Genomic DNA, 16658 nt, shown 5'->3' on the forward strand with positions numbered 1-16658 from the left:
TCTTTATAACAATGCAATTTGATATTAAACAACTCTTATCTTACTTTCTGGATGATTAAGGCGCTAATAGCCGATGTCCTAGCCTTGCCGATCTCAGTTCCACCAAACCTCTTGAACCGAGCGGATGTATTGTGTCTTGAATTATTAACTTTTCGATATATATTTATGTATACATATATAATTCGTTTTTTAATGTGAAGATTATTATAATAATATACAACGTACTTGCATATACATAAATCGTTTCTTTACGTTTGAGAGCTAAAAATAATGTGTTTAGATAACAGTGCTTAAAAATATTGTGGATGCAGACAGACAACTATTTTGATAACATAGTTAAATGCATAGTAACTACACAAAGAAAAAAACATAGTTAAGCTAAAAAAATCATGGATTATTTAAATAAAATGGAGTCAATAGAATCGGATGATTTGCCGGAAAATCCTAGAATGCGAGCGAATTTTGTTTCTATTTTATCTTTCTGGTAAGTAAATAATTCTACATTTGCTAAAACTGTTTTTAATGGCACAGAAATAAATATTAGGTACACCATTCCCATTTTTATCAAGGGCTTAAGACACACTTTGGACTCAAAAGATCTCTACAAAACAATGAAGGAGCACAAGTCAGGTATATGTAAAAAGATAAATAAATTAACGAAACTTTCTGTTAGTAATTTTTATCAACCAGATAAGGCAATTCTTGTATCGCAAAGAATTAAGATTCTTATCTCACGTGAATAATGCAATTACTTATGATTATACATATTTATATTTTACTATACAAAGCCGTCACTCTTCCAGAATATCTGGGCAACAAGTTGTATGCTTCATGGGAGCTGGAACTTGTTGGCTCAGGGGGAAACCCCAGCTTGATGAGGGCACTTCTGCGGGTGTTTGGATTGCAATTCGGTTTCTTTGGACTGGTGCTCTTAATAGCGGAGGGTGGACTGCGGACACTCCAGCCCCTACTTCTGCTGAAGCTCATTTCCCACTTCTCACATGGTTCGGAGTCCACTTATGTGGCCTTGTTCTATGCGGGTGCTTTGCTCGTATCAGTTGGCCTCAACGTGATATCCAAACATCCATGCATGTGTGGCATCTGGAATTTATGTAAGTTTCAAGTATCTCCCAGATTTAATTTATTAATTGTCTCAGACCATATCTAATTGGCATATTTTTATATTCCAAACATGGACTATCAGGCTTTGTTGCACGGGTGAGCTTGAGCAGCATGATCTACCGGAAGGCGTTACGACTTAGCAGGACAGCTCTAGGCGCTGCTACTTCTGGCCATGTGGTCAACCTGATTTCCAACGATGTCAGCCGACTAGACAGTAACATCTTCCACGCGCACTTCCTGTGGATAGGGCCCCTGCAAACGGTCCTAGTCACTTACCTGATGTACCTTCAGGTAATTGGATAAAATGATAATTCCTCAGAAGTAAGTTTTTATACATTATAATAATTTCAGATTGGAATGTCCGCTGTAATTGGCGTTGCCTTCATGCTGCTCTTCATTCCCCTGCAAATGTACCTGGGAAAGAAGACCTCCGAGGTTCGCCTTAAAACCGCTCTACGAACGGACAATCGAATGCGAATGATGAACGAAATCATCTCGGGCATCCAGGTGATCAAGATGTATGCCTGGGAGAGACCCTTCGAGAAATTGGTGGCTCATGCGCGCCAGAAGGAAGTCAACGCCATTTGCCATGGCAGCTATATAAAGGGTATCCTTTCATCCTTCACTACCTTCCTCTCGCGTGCCTCCATCTTTCTCAGTTTGGTCGGGTACGTACTTCTGGGACAGTTTCTTACGCCTGAAGTGGCTTTTATGGTGACAGCTTACTACAATGTCCTGCAAACCACTATGATGGTGTTCTTTCCCCAAGCTATTTCTCAAACGGCTGAGATTCTGGCTACCATTGGTCGTGTCCAGAAGTTCATGCTGTACGATGAGGTGGAGAAGCCTGCGAAGAGCTATGATCTTATAGATACGTTCACTGACCAGCGTGAGGAGGGTTGCAATGAGGAAGGGGATAGGTTATTAACTCCATTACTCTACTCCATTAATAAGGCAGTTACCTCAAAGTCAAGTATCTCAATTACCGGATTGAAGGCTAAATGGGACTCTGAGAGTCCACATTATACTCTGGACGGAGTGGATCTAAGTGTCCATCCCGGAACGATGCTTGCTGTTCTGGGTTCAACAGGCTCTGGCAAATCCAGCCTCATTCAGGCCATTCTGGGCGAGCTGCCAGCGGAATCTGGCGAGATCAGAGTCAATGGAATTATGTCTTATGCCTCCCAGGAGCCATGGCTCTTCTCGGGCACTATTCGAGATAACATCCTCTTCGGTCAGCCAATGGATCGTCAGCGCTACGACAAGGTGGTGAGGCAGTGCGCTTTGGAGCGGGATTTCGAACTATTGCGCCTGAATGATAAAACACTCGTCGGTGAGCGCGGAACTTCTTTGTCTGGTGGTCAGAGGATGAGGATCAGCTTAGCGAGGGCTGTTTACCGAGAGGCCTCGATCTACCTTCTGGATGATCCCCTAAGTGCTGTGGACTCCAATGTAGGAAAACATCTCTTCGAGCAATGCATGCGGGGCTACCTGAGAGATCGCATCGTAGTTTTGATTACCCATCAAAGGCAATTCCTGCAACGCGTAGATCAGATTGTGATCATGGACAAAGGACAGGTGTGTGCTGTGGGTAACTACGAGACCTTGCTAAAGGCGGGCGTGGACTTTTCTACTTTTTTGGGTGAACCAGAGGAGAAGGAACAACTGGAAGTATTGACTACACATGAGGAGAATCGATCGCGATCGGGTAGTCTAAACCACTCTCACAATGAGGAACGATGCAATAGTGAGATATCCTTGTTATCTATCATGGATTCGTGTATGGACAAGATCAATGTCGAGCGCCAAGAGTCTGGGAACATTGGTCTTCGTTTGTACAAAAAATACTTCAAGTCCGGCGGAGGGCTTATTGCTTTCTTAGTAATGATAAGCTTCTTTGTGGTTTCCCGGAGTTTAATAGCTTCGGGGGACTATTTTCTTGTTTATTGGTACGTAACGAATATTATTTAGTTACTGGTTGAACGGAAGTCTTGATGAATATAAACGTATTCTATTTTAGGGTCGCCAAGAATAGGAATGTTTCCCTCCAAGAAAGAAATGATACCCTTAATTCAAATCTAACGAATCAAACTACGGGTTGGTCATTGAGCAATGAACAAAAGGACATTTGGCTTTTTACGCTAATCACAGTGTTGTCCATTATAACAACAGTGTCGGCCTCGTTTCTAATATTCAACCTGGCCAAGAAATGTTCCATTGGACTGCACAGCTCCATTTTCAATGCGATATCGCTTGCTTCCATGTACTTCTTCAACACGAATCCACCGGGGCGTATACTTAATCGCTTCTCGAAGGACTTGGGACAGGTGGACGAGATGCTTCCTGTCGTGATGATGGACGTTATCCAAACCTTCCTGTGCCTTACTGGCATAGTCATCATCATAGCCGTTGTTAATCCGTTGCTTCTCACTCCAACATTTGTGATCAGTATAGTTTTCTATAAGCTTCGCACTTTCTATCTGAAAACATCCCGAGATGTGAAGCGTATTGATGCAATTGGTACGAACTTATTCATTGATTTAATATTTTTGATTATATCATTGTAGAAGAAGAGCTAAAAACTCCTTTATTTGCAGCCCGATCTCCGGTTTACTCTCACTTGGCGTCATCACTAAACGGCCTTTCCACCATTCGAGCTTTCCAAGCTCAGCGCACCCTGGAGGCGGAGTTCGATTGCTACCAGGATACGCACAGTTCTGCATTTTATACCTTCCTTACCACATCCCGAGCATATGCTTTTTGGCTGGACTTCATATGTGTGATTTACATAACGATTACCACGCTTAGCTTTTTCGCCTTTCCCCCACCAAATGCCGCAAATGTGGGCTTGGTCATAACTCAGGTGCATCACCATTGAATCATTCTAGGTTTTAATACTTATAGTAGATTATGCTTGATTATCAGGTCCTGGGCTTGACTGGGCTGGTGCAGTTTGCAATGCGACAATCCGCTGAGCTGGAAAACCTTATGACTGCCGTGGAGCGAGTGGTTGAGTACGAGGACATCGAGCCGGAAGGAGAATTGGAAGCACCAGTGGATAAGAAGCCACCTAAATCGTGGCCAGAGCAAGGGAAAATCGTGTTCGATGAACTAAGCTTGCGCTATATTCCCAATCCGAAGGCAAAGTGTGTGCTAAAGTCGCTTAATTTTATTATAAAACCAAGGGAAAAGGTGGGAATCGTTGGACGTACTGGTGCAGGAAAATCTTCGCTGATCAATGCCCTCTTCCGACTTTCTTACAACGAAGGATCAATTCTAATAGATACGAGGAATACGATCGATATGGGTCTCCATGATCTGCGAAGCAAAATTTCAATTATTCCTCAAGAACCTGTGCTCTTCTCCGGCACAATGAGATACAATTTGGATCCATTTGACGAGAATTCTGATGACAAGCTGTGGCGCAGCCTGGAGGAGGTGAAGCTCAAGGATGTGGTGGCCAAAATGTCCACTGGCTTGCAGAGCAAAATCACAGAGGGCGGGAACAACTTCAGCGTGGGTCAGCGCCAGTTGGTCTGCTTGGCCCGAGCTATTCTGCGCGAGAATCGTATCCTGGTAATGGATGAGGCCACTGCCAATGTGGATCCACACACGGATGCCCTCATCCAGGCCACCATCCGGAACAAATTCAAGGAGTGCACTGTGCTGACCATAGCTCACCGCCTGCATACGATCATAGACTCCGACAAAGTGTTGGTCATGGATGCTGGAAGAGTTGTGGAGTTTGGGACGCCGTATGAGCTTTTAACAATGACAGACTCTAAGGTTTTCCACGGCATGGTAAAGCAGACAGGACAAGCAACCTATGACGAGCTGTTGAAAATTGCAGAAAAGGTTAGTTTTTTATTTTCAATTAAAATATAAACACCAGTTTTAAAATATATTTACAGTGCTCCTGAGCTTACCACACCTAATGCTCGGAAAAACCATAACAAAGTGGAACTGTGCCAAACAAAACCGAATCTTCAACCAAGAAAATTGATATTTTATTATTCTAGGATATTTTGTTTGTTTTTTTTTTTATTATACCCAAGCTAAGTTTATATTAAAAACCCATTTTTAAATTACCTCCGGTCGATTTTGTTAGATTCCTTAGCTAGTAATCCCATCAGCTAAGTTATTATCTATCCCCATCTATCAAGTTTGTTTTAAATTGAATTCTATCCCACAAATCTAAAAAAAGAGTTTAACTTAGATCTAGACGGACAGGCGAACTTGGTTTAATCGACTCGTTTATCATATAACATAAATTCATAGTTTGAGATTATCAACTCTTGTTCTAATTGTGCAAAGCCCTGTACCTATCTTTATTAGTATTCTTCTTGATTTTTATGTGCGGGCCATTAAATAACTCTTATCTTCCTTACCTTTGGGGGTAAAATGAACCTCTCTGCTCTTAGTAGCATAAAGTTCTCTCTGAGGAGCGTACGGATCGCGGACCGGTATATAGTGTTAATTTTACAATTTTTATAGTTGTAGTACGTTAAGTAAAATAAAAAAATAAGTCAACATTTTAGATTTTGATTGCAAATTGAAATACTTATGACTTTTGAAATCAAGAAAACCTAAATTATGTATATGTTAGGGATATTAAATCAATACATTGATATAAAGTTAAAAAAAACTCATAACTAAACCAAAAAAGGGCAGATTACATATTGTGCCTTTGTATACCAAATAAAAGTGATTAGATAACACTGTTAAAAATGCTTCTGCATTTTGATAACATTCGGTCGTAAAATTGCTGGTTAGAAGAAACAAGAACTATATCACAATCCAAGACTTTTTATGTTTATGGGATTTAAAATGTGGCTCTAAAATAAACTAAAAAAGGTTTTGAGAAGATGTGAATATAAAAATTATATAGTCCTGATTCATTACAATCAAAATAGATTCGATCGAGATGGAGGACTTGCCGGAAAATCCTAGAATACGAGCGAATTTAGTTTCGGTCTTAACTTTCTGGTGAGTAAAAGAGCCTCCTTCATTTACTAAACGAGTTTTCAATAAAATATAAGTAATTATTAGGTACACCATGCCGACTTTTATCAGAGGCCTAAGGCACACTTTGGATACAAAAGACCTTTACAGAACTATGAAGGAACACAAGTCCGGTATGAAACAAATGGGAAACCTTGACTAGTAATTTCATTAGGATCAATTAAGATTCGTATCTCACATGAATGGTCAACGGTACATATTATTAATATTATAAATCTACTTTTTCAGGTCCTCTGGGCAATAAATTGTATGCTTCATGGGAGCAAGAACTTGAAAATTCAGGAGGCAACCCAAGCCTCATGAGGGCCCTCCTCCGTGTGTTTGGATGGCAATTCGGTTTCTTAGGGCTGTTGCTTTTCCTGGCAGAGGGTGGACTGCGAATACTCCAGCCCCTACTTCTGCTGAAGCTCATCTCTCACTTCGCACACAGCTCGGAGTCTGCTAATATGGCCTATTTCTACGCCGGAGGCTTAATCCTATCAGTTGGCCTCAATGTGATATGCAAACATCCATGTCTGTGCGGCATCTGGAATTTGTGTAAGTTAAATAGGTAATAGTAAGTTAATAAGCTTTATACTTATATGAATTCTCAGGCTTCAAGGCTAGAGTGAGCTTGAGCAGCATGATCTACCGGAAGTCGCTGCGACTTAGCAGGACGGCTCTTGGCGCTGCTACTTCTGGCCATGTTGTTAACCTTATTTCCAATGATGTCAGTCGCATGGACAATAACGTCCTCTTTGCACACTTTCTGTGGATAGGGCCCTTGCAAACAGCCTTAGTCACTTATCTAATGTACCTTCAGGTAATTGGAAAATAGAAGTTCTACAAAAGGTTAAACCAACGGAATTTTATTTCTTGCAGATTGGAATCTCAGCCATGTTTGGAGTGGCCCTCATGCTGCTGTTCATTCCCCTGCAGATGTACTTGGGCAAGAAGACCTCCGAGATGCGTCTGAAGGTCGCTCTACGAACGGACAAACGAATGCGAATGATGAACGAAATCATCTCGGGCATCCAGGTGATCAAGATGTATGCCTGGGAGAGGCCCTTCGAGAGATTGGTCGCTCATGCGCGCCAGAAGGAAGTCAACGCCATTTGCCATGGAAGCTATATAAAGGGTATCCTTTCATCCTTCACTACCTTCCTCTCGCGTGCCTCCATCTTTCTCAGTTTGGTCGGGTACGTACTTCTGGGACAGTTTCTTACGCCTGAAGTGGCTTTTATGGTGACAGCTTACTACAACGTCCTGCAAACCACTATGATGGTGTTCTTTCCCCAAGCTATTTCTCAAACGGCTGAGATTCTGGCTACCATTGGTCGTGTCGAAAAGTTTATGCTGTCCGAAGAGGTGGAGCAGGCTGCAAAGAGTGAAGATATCCTGGATGCCAAGTCATATGTGAGATGCGATGAAGCGGAGGATAGGTTATTAACTCCATCCCTTTATACAATTAAAAACCAAGTCGTCCCAGAGTCGAGAATCTCTATTATCGGACTAAAAGCCAAATGGGACCCTAACTGCCCAAATTATACTCTCGACGGAGTGGATCTAATGGTCCAGACTGGGACGATGGTTGCCGTTTTGGGACCCACTGGCTCCGGCAAATCTAGCCTCATTCAGTCTATTCTGGGCGAGCTGTGTGCGGAATCTGGCGAAATTAAGGTCAATGGAACGATTTCCTATGCCTCCCAGGAGCCGTGGCTCTTCTCGGGTACTATACGAGATAACATCCTCTTCGGTCAGCCAATGGATCGCAAGCGCTACGCCAAGGTGGTGAAGCATTGCGCATTGGAGAGGGATTTGGAGTTATTGCCTCTCAAGGACAAAACACTCGTCGGAGAGCGCGGAGCTTCTTTGTCCGGTGGTCAGAGGATGAGGATAAGCTTAGCGAGGGCTGTTTACCGAGAGGCCTCGATCTACCTTCTGGATGATCCCCTAAGTGCTGTGGACTCCAATGTAGGCAAACATCTCTTCGAGCAATGCATGCGGGGCTACCTGAGAGATCGCACCGTAGTTTTGATTACCCATCAAAGGCAGTTCCTACAACGCGTGGATCAGATTGTGATCATGGAAAAAGGACAGGTGTGTGCTGTGGGTAACTATGAGTCCCTGCTTAAGGCGGGAGTAGACTTTTCCACCATTTTGGGTAACCTAGAAAGAACAGAAGACATGGCGGTGGAGGACGATCAGGACCAGGAGGAGGACCACTCAGTGTTGTGTAGTTCCAGCGTTGTACACGACGGGAAACAATCCAATAGCGAGGAATCTTTGCTAACTATCATGGATTCGTGTCTGAAAAAAATCAGCGTGGAGCGTCAAGGGTCAGGACACATTGGCTTCGGCTTATACAAGAAGTACTTCAAGTCTGGAGGCGGGTTTGTAGCTTTTCTAGTGATGATGAGCTTCTTTGTTGTTTCTCGGAGTTTAATCGCCTTGGGAGATTATTTCCTTGTTTACTGGTAAGTTCATTACTAAATGAAAAACAACTTTAACTCTATTAATATATTTTTTTTTAGGGTCGCGAAGAACAAGAACAACATTGATCAGGATCCTACGATGCAAAATTCGGATTGGCCATTGGGCAATGAACAAAAGGACATTTGGCTGTTTACGCTAATCACAGTGTTGTCCATTATAACAACAGTGTCGGCCTCGTTTCTAATATTCAACCTGGCCAAGAAATGTTCCATTGGACTGCACAGCTCCATTTTCAATGCGATATCGCTTGCTTCCATGTACTTCTTCAACACGAATCCACCGGGGCGTATACTTAATCGCTTCTCGAAGGACTTGGGACAGGTGGACGAGGTGCTTCCTGTCGTGATGATGGACGTTATCCAAACCTTCCTGTGCCTTACTGGCATAGTCATCATCATAGCCGTTGTTAATCCGTTGCTTCTCACTCCAACATTTGTGATCAGTATAGTTTTCTATAAGCTTCGCACTTTCTATCTGAAAACATCCCGAGATGTGAAGCGTATTGATGCAATTGGTACGAACTTATTCATTGATTTAATATTTTTGATTATATCATTGTAGAAGAAGAGCTAAAAACTCCTTTATTTGCAGCCCGATCTCCGGTTTACTCTCACTTGGCGTCATCACTAAACGGCCTTTCCACCATTCGAGCTTTCCAAGCTCAGCGCACCTTGGAGGCGGAGTTCGATAGCTACCAGGACACTCACAGTTCTGCATTTTATACCTTCCTTACCACATCCCGTGCCTTTGCCTATTGGCTGGACTTCCTATGTGTCATATACATGGCAATAGCTACGCTCAGCTTTTTTGTCTTCCCGCCGGCTAACGCAGCAGATGTGGGATTAGTTATCACTCAAGTAGATAAAAATAACCCTGCCCGAGTATTTTATTTACTATATATTTTTAATTAATAGGTTCTGGGATTGACGGGTCTGGTGCAGTTTGCAATACGACAATCCGCTGAGCTGGAGAACCAAATGACCGCAGTGGAGCGAGTGGTTGAGTACGAGGACATTGAGCCAGAGGGAGTATTAGAAGCATCAATGGATAAGAAACCACCTAAGTCGTGGCCAGAAAAAGGAAAAATAATCTTCGATGAACTAAGCATGCGCTACAGTCCAAATCTGAAGTCGAAATGTGTTCTTAAGTCGCTCAATTTTGTGATAAAACCCAGAGAAAAAATTGGAATAGTTGGACGTACAGGTGCAGGAAAATCTTCGCTGATCAATGCTCTTTTCCGACTTTCTTACAACGAAGGATCGATTCTCATTGATAAGCGAGATACGAACGATATGGGTCTCCATGATCTGCGCAGCAAGATATCGATCATTCCCCAGGAACCTGTGCTCTTCTCCGGCACAATGAGATACAATCTGGATCCATTCGACGAGTATAGTGACGACAAGCTGTGGCGCAGCCTGGAGGAAGTAAAGCTGAAGGATGTGGTGGCAGATTTGCCCAATGGCTTGCAGAGCACAATCACAGAGGGCGGAACCAATTTCAGTGTGGGTCAGCGCCAGTTGGTCTGCTTGGCCCGAGCTATTCTGCGCGAGAATCGCATCCTGGTAATGGATGAGGCCACGGCTAACGTAGATCCGCAGACAGATGGGCTTATCCAAACCACCATTCGAAACAAGTTCAAGGATTGTACAGTGCTGACGATAGCCCATCGTCTGCACACGATAATGGACTCCGACAAGGTGTTGGTTATGGACGCTGGACGAGCTGTGGAGTTCGGTACGCCGTACGAGCTGTTAACAAAGGCAGATTCTAAGGTTTTTCATGGCATGGTGAAGCAGACCGGCAAAGCTACCTTTGACGGACTGTTAAAAATCGCTCAGAAGGTTATTACATACTTACATATAAATTAACTTTACTTAAGCACTTATTAACAATTAATTACAGGCTTTTCAATGTTCCGTCTCTCACCGCACCTAAAAAAACAAACCGGAACTGTTTGGATTTTGAAATTCCTGAAATGCTCCATTTTTGCGAGCTTGACGATTTTTGATAGCTGAACACGTCTTAAGCCACACAATAAATCATGACCGAAAATATAAAACAATTTTGTTGTTTGAAATAAGCTTTGACAAAGCTTTGTTCTACTTTTTTTTAAACCTTTTTTCCTATCTTTATAACGATGCTTTTGGCTATTAAATAACTCTTATCTATGTTACTTTTTGGCGGTATAAGCACATGTATAAAGTTCAGTGCGCTCAGTGGCATAGAGGTCTCTTTGGATTGCGGACTGGCCTAAAGCATTCATTTTGCGAGAGGGTCAGCCCATAATATTTTTTAGTACATAAACAAAAAAAAGGTAAGTTCGTGTGGATCATAAGTGTGTGACTTGATTAATTAATTGCCGGTTGAGCGAGAACCGGAATGTGATTAAAAAGCATTGCTCAACAATATTGGGCTACATAAACAGCTGTTCTGATAACTAAAAGCGTGGTGGTATACACAATAAAAATTGTAAATAATCTAAACATAGACTATTTAAATTTAATTTGATTTTTAAACTTGTACTTTATTAGTCTTTAAAATGGGTTCCATAGAGAAGGAGGACTTACAGGAAAATCCTAGGGTGCGAGCGAATTGGTTTTCAATTTTAACTTTCGGGTGAGTAAAAATCATGCCTTACATATTTAGTGAATTTTTATTTAATGAATAATAAATTATTTTAGGTACACCATACCCATTTTTAATAAGGGTCGTAAACAGACCTTGACCACAAAAGATCTTTACAGAACCATGAAGGAGCACAAGTCTGGTACGAAATCATAAAAATAAAATGATAACTAAAGTAAACATTTCATTGTATAGTAAATTCTGATCCTCAAGGTTATGAGCCAGACAGATTATGTAAGATTATGTATAAGTTTTGATAATTTAAATGTAGAATCACTTTCTTCCAGAACATCTTGGCAACAGATTATATGATTCGTGGGAGCAAGAACTTAAAAGATCAGGAGGAAAACCCAGTCTTTTCAGAGCTCTGTTGCGGGTATTCGGATGGGAATTCGGTTTCTTTGGACTTGTGCTCTTAGTAGGAGAAGTGGGATTACGTACAGCTGAGCCGTTCCTTCTCCTGAAACTCATCTCCCACTTCACAAACGATTCGGAATCCATAGGGAAAGCCTATCCCTATGCGATCAGCTTGATCTTATCAACTTGGTTGTGCCTGATAATGAGACATCCCACTATGTGCGGCTTATGGAATTTAAGTAAGTGTGAACTCGAATAGACTTTTTTGTCTTCTTTATTGTAAAACTTATTCAATACTTTAATTCAATTGGTTTTTAGGTTTTAGAGCACGAGTAAGCTTGAGCAGCATGATCTATCGGAAGGCTCTACGACTCAGTACGACGTCTCTGGGCGCTGCTACTTCTGGCCATGTTGTTAGCCTGATTTCCAACGACGTTAGTCGCCTAGACAGTAACATCCTCTTCACGCACTTCCTGTGGGTTGGGCCATTGCAAACATGCATAGTCACTTATTTAATGTACCTTCAGGTATTTGAAATATAATTTTATAATATAATCATAATGATAATAATCTTTTTTCTCACAGATTGGAATCTCAGCCTTGTTTGGTGTGGCCTTTATGCTTCTCTTCATTCCCTTGCAATTATACCTGGGCAAGAAGACCACTGAAATACGTCTGAGGACCGCTCTGCGGACGGACAAGCGGCTGCGTATGATAAATGAGATTATCTCAGGCATCCAGGTGATCAAAATGTATGCCTGGGAGCGGCCTTTCGAGCGTTTGGTGGCCCATGCACGCCAGAAGGAGGTTAATGCCATTTGCCACGGAAGTTATATCAAGGGTATTGTTGCGTCATTCTCAATCTTCCTCTCGCGCTCCTCCATATTTTTTAGCTTAGTAAGTTACGTTCTGTTGGGCCAGATCCTTACGCATGAGGTGGCTTTTAGTATTACGGCCTACTACAACGCCCTGCTAGTCACTATGCTAGTGTTCTTTCCCCAAACTATCACACAGACGGCGGAGATCAGGGCTTCCCTTGGCCGTGTGCAGAAGTTCATGCTGTCTGAGGAAGTAAAGGAGTCCATTAAGAGCGATGATCTCCAGGAAATGATTACTCCACACCCAAAGAAGGGTCATTTTGAGGAGAAGGAAAGGTTATTAACTCCATCCTTTTATACCACAAATCCTCACACAGTTCCCCCAAAGTCATGTATTTTAATTACCGGACTAAAAGCCAAATGGGACCCTAACTGCCCTGACTATACTCTCGACGGAGTTGATTTGACAGTTCAGCCCGGGACGATGGTTACCGTCCTGGGATCTACCGGCTCCGGCAAATCCAGCCTCATTCAGGCCATTCTGGGCGAGCTGCGAGCGGAATCTGGCGAAATTAAGGTCAATGGATCGATGTCCTATGCCTCCCAGGAGCCATGGCTCTTCTCCGGCACCATACGAGATAATATACTCTTTGGTCAGCCAATGGATCGCAAGCGCTACGCCAAGGTGGTGCAGCAGTGCGCTCTGGAGCGTGATTTCGAGCTGCTGCCTCTTAAGGACAAAACGCTGGTGGGGAGCAAGCAACTTCCTTGTCTGGTGGCCAAAAGGCGAGAATCAGCTTAGCGAGGGCTGTTTACCGAGAGGCCTCGATCTACCTTCTGGATGATCCCCTAAGTGCTGTGGACTCCAATGTAGGCAAACATCTCTTCGAGCAATGCATGCGCGGCTACCTGAGAGATCGCACCGTAGTTCTGATTACTCATCAAAGGCAGTTTCTGCAACGCGTAGATCAGATTGTGATCATGGATAAGGGACAAGTTCGTGCAGTGGGTAACTACAAGTCCCTGATCAAGGAGGGCGTGGACTTTGCCAACGTTGTGGAAGAGCATCAGCAAAAGGAGGCAAAGGAACAGATAATGGAGCATACTGAACAAGAAGAGGATCGCTCTCGATTAGGTAGCTTCACTAATACTCAAGGAAAGCCAAGGTGCAATAGCGAAGGATCCTTGCAATCTATACCCGATTCATGTCTTGAAAAGATCAGTGTGGAGCACCAAGGGTCAGGTCGTATTGGCCTCGGCTTGTACAAAAAGTACTTTACGTTTGGCGGTGGACTTTTCCCTTTCCTTGGAATAATAATCTTGTGTTTACTTTCACGGGTATTCATCTCTATATCTGATTGCTTCCTGATTTATTGGTAATTTTAAATTAACTTTTCTTAAAAATCTTAAAAAGAGCTTTATATATATATTTCCTTGTAGGGTTTCCAAGAATCATGATAGAGCCGGTCAAGGAGGAAATGATACGCTTCACTCAGATCTTCCTTCAATGTGGTTACAGAACACAGGCTGGTCTTTGAGTACTGAACAAATCGACATTGGCCTGTTTACGTTTATTTCATTCTTCTCCATTGTCACAACAGTGGCATCCTCAATTCTAATATTTAACCTGGCCAAGAAATGTTCCATTGGACTGCACAGTTCCATTTTCAATGCGATATCGCTGGCCTCCATGTATTTCTTCAACACGAATCCACCGGGGCGTATACTTAATCGCTTCTCGAAGGACTTGGGACAGGTGGACGAGATGCTTCCTGTCGTGATGATGGACGTGATACAACTCTTCTTATTACTTGCTGGCATAGTCATCATCATAGCCGTTGTCAATCCGTTGCTTCTCGCTCCAGCCTTCGTGATCGGCATCATTTTCTATAAGTTTCGAACCTTTTATTTGAAAACATCTCGGGATGTTAAGCGGATTGAGGCCATTGGTAAGTGATTGCAAATAGATAAGTGTGATAGATTACAGAATTATAATTTGATGTGCAATTAGACTATACATTTTAAACACCTCTTATTTTACTTACAGCTCGATCTCCGGTTTACTCTCATTTGGCGTCCACGCTGACCGGCCTATCTACAATCCGGGCTTTTGATGCTCAGCACATCCTTGAGGCAGAGTTCGACAGTTATCAGGATACGCACAGTTCTGCATTTTATACTTTTCTTACAACATCCCGTGCCTTTGCCTATTGGCTGGAATGGTTTAGTGTCAGTTACATAGCAATCACCACGCTTAGCTTCTTCGCCTTTCCGCCGGCTAACGGCGGCGAAGTGGGCTTGGCCATTACACAGGTAAGTTGTAATTGAACCGTCATATGTTAAGTACAAATAAAATAAAATAATAATTAAAATTTTACAGGCTATGGGCTTGTCAGGCCTGGTGCAGTGGACAATGCTTCAATCCGCCGAACTGGTCAACTTAATGACTGTTGTAGAGCGAGTGGTTGAGTACGAGGACATCGAGCCGGAGGGAGAATTGGAAGCGCCAATGGACAAGAAACCTCCTAAGTCATGGCCAGAGCAAGGGAAAATCGTGTTCGATGAACTAAGCTTGCGCTACGTGCCAAACCCCAAGGCGGACTATGTCCTCAAGTCACTAAACTTTGTCATAAAGCCAAGGGAAAAAGTAGGAATCGTTGGACGTACAGGAGCAGGAAAATCTTCGCTGATCAATGCCCTTTTCCGACTTTCTTACAACGAAGGATCAATTCTAATAGATACGAGGAATACGAACGATATGGGTCTCCATGATCTGCGCAGCAAGATTTCTATTATTCCTCAGGAACCTGTGCTCTTCTCCGGCACAATGAGATACAACCTGGATCCATTTGACGAGTATAGTGACGACAAGCTGTGGCGCAGCCTGGAGGAGGTGAAGCTCAAGGATGTGGTGGCCAAAATGTCCACTGGACTGCAGACCAAGATCACAGAGGGCGGAACCAATTTCAGTGTGGGTCAGCGCCAGTTGGTCTGCTTGGCTCGAGCTATTCTGCGCGAGAATCGTATCCTGGTAATGGATGAGGCCACTGCCAATGTGGATCCACAGACGGATGCCCTCATCCAGGCCACCATCCGGAACAAATTCAAGGAATGTACAGTACTGACGATAGCTCATCGCCTCCACACGATCATGGATTCCGACAAGGTGTTGGTCATGGACGCTGGAAGAGTTGTAGAGTTCGGTTCACCCTACGAGCTGTTAACAAAGGCAGATTCCAAAGTGTTCCACGGCATGGTCGAACAGACTGGTCAGGCATCTAGCGAAAGTCTTTGGAAAAGTGCAAAAAAGGTAAAAGATAGATAAAAAACAGCATCTTCCTTACTTTAATCGCTTGCCATTTCAAGCTTTCAAAAGTACACAGGACTCGAGGAATAGCTTTCCTTCGTAGAGCAATTTAACCTAAATAAAGAGTATTTGGTATGTTGTTTGTAATTTGATTGTAATATCAATTAATTTAAAAAGATTCAATAAACTTACAGTCCTACGTTTATATCTCAATACTAAAAAAAATTTTAGAGAGCCGAAGCTTAGATACCTATAGCTGTTTGTAATTTGATCATCGAATTTGAAATCGACCAAAAAGTATATATATTATTTATAGGCTCGGAAATGACTCCTTCACATAGTTTTAAGCTTCCGACTGAAATTTTAATACCCTCAAAGGCTAAAAATCTCCTAATTAAGCCGAAAGGCATTAATTTCAATTCGGAAAGCGTTTGTATGTTTATTTTTCCCAGCTAAATAAAACTGCCTAGGATTTATAGGGTCAGAAATGACTCCTTCACTTAGTTTTAAGCTTCGGATTGAAGGTGCACTACCATTTTTAATCGTTATTAATTATATTTTTTTATGAATATTTTAATGACATATCGAAATGTAAAACTCTCATAACTAAGCCGAAAATGCATAAATTTTAATTCGGGAAGCGCTTGTATGTTCATTTTTACCAGCTAAATAAAACTGCCTAAGATTTATAGGGTCGGAAATGGCTCCTTCATTTAGTTTTAAGCTTCGGACTAAAGGTGCAATACCATTTTTAATCGTTATTAATTATATTATTATATGAATATTTTTTAGACAAATCAAAATGTAAAAATCTCATAACTAAGCCAAAAATGCATTAATTTCAATTCGGAAAGCAGTCCTATGTTAGTTTTTAGCAGGTTAACAAGGCTGCATACTCCATTTAAAATGTTAATTTTTGGCCGATTTTT

General features: G+C 42.3%; 2 protein-coding genes and 1 pseudogene across 5 annotated transcripts; all 3 read left to right on the top strand.

Annotated features, from left to right (window-relative positions):
- Window positions 1-360: 360 nt before the first annotated feature.
- Window positions 361-5210, top strand: LOC110178054 (putative multidrug resistance-associated protein lethal(2)03659). Of its 3 annotated transcripts, none has more exons than XM_086831416.1 (9): window positions 361-484; window positions 545-630; window positions 789-1112; window positions 1205-1413; window positions 1474-3071; window positions 3143-3642; window positions 3720-3985; window positions 4048-4977; window positions 5034-5210. In XM_086831416.1, exons 1-9 carry the CDS (start codon window positions 390-392, stop codon window positions 5040-5042), a joined length of 4017 nt encoding a protein of 1338 aa, XP_086687542.1. In that variant the 5' UTR covers window positions 361-389; the 3' UTR covers window positions 5043-5210. The 3 variants fall into 3 exon arrangements, with proteins under 3 accessions (XP_086687542.1, XP_086687543.1, XP_086687544.1); XM_086831417.1 differs by having other exon boundaries at window positions 804-1112; XM_086831418.1 differs by lacking the exon at window positions 545-630 and having other exon boundaries at window positions 409-484; window positions 804-1112.
- Window positions 5211-5918: 708 nt separating this feature from the next.
- On the top strand, window positions 5919-10681 carry LOC110183832 (putative multidrug resistance-associated protein lethal(2)03659). The gene is made up of 9 exons (XM_086831419.1): window positions 5919-6108; window positions 6172-6257; window positions 6373-6681; window positions 6738-6946; window positions 7006-8600; window positions 8658-9133; window positions 9211-9476; window positions 9534-10463; window positions 10525-10681. The coding sequence occupies exons 1-9, from the start codon at window positions 6047-6049 to the stop codon at window positions 10555-10557; spliced, it is 3966 nt and encodes a 1321-aa protein (XP_086687545.1). The 5' UTR covers window positions 5919-6046; the 3' UTR covers window positions 10558-10681.
- Window positions 10682-11303: 622 nt separating this feature from the next.
- LOC110178058 (putative multidrug resistance-associated protein lethal(2)03659) lies at window positions 11304-16100 on the top strand (annotated as a pseudogene). Its single transcript, XR_015271318.1, has 7 exons — window positions 11304-11389; window positions 11535-11843; window positions 11923-12131; window positions 12190-13798; window positions 13863-14371; window positions 14470-14735; window positions 14803-16100. The product of XR_015271318.1 is annotated as a putative multidrug resistance-associated protein lethal(2)03659 (transcript).
- Window positions 16101-16658: the final 558 nt, after the last annotated feature.

The sequence above is a fragment of the Drosophila serrata genome, unplaced genomic scaffold, assembly GCF_035046125.1.
Source record: "Drosophila serrata isolate PLE 108 unplaced genomic scaffold, ASM3504612v1 contig_240, whole genome shotgun sequence".
NCBI lineage: Eukaryota > Metazoa > Arthropoda > Insecta > Diptera > Drosophilidae > Drosophila > Drosophila serrata.

Excerpts from the sequence above, each read along its gene's own strand:
- LOC110178054 (XM_086831416.1), top strand. The coding sequence starts at position 390 with ATGGATTATTTAAATAAAATGGAGTCAATAGAATCGGATGATTTGCCG. Across the intron at positions 1,414-1,473 it reads CTTACCTGATGTACCTTCAG|ATTGGAATGTCCGCTGTAAT; the intron begins GTAATTGGATAA and ends TAATAATTTCAG. Across the intron at positions 3,986-4,047 it reads TGGGCTTGGTCATAACTCAG|GTCCTGGGCTTGACTGGGCT; the intron begins GTGCATCACCAT and ends CTTGATTATCAG.
- LOC110183832 (XM_086831419.1), top strand. The coding sequence starts at position 6,047 with ATGGAGGACTTGCCGGAAAATCCTAGAATACGAGCGAATTTAGTTTCG. Across the intron at positions 6,258-6,372 it reads TATGAAGGAACACAAGTCCG|GTCCTCTGGGCAATAAATTG; the intron begins GTATGAAACAAA and ends CTACTTTTTCAG. Across the intron at positions 8,601-8,657 it reads GATTATTTCCTTGTTTACTG|GGTCGCGAAGAACAAGAACA; the intron begins GTAAGTTCATTA and ends ATTTTTTTTTAG.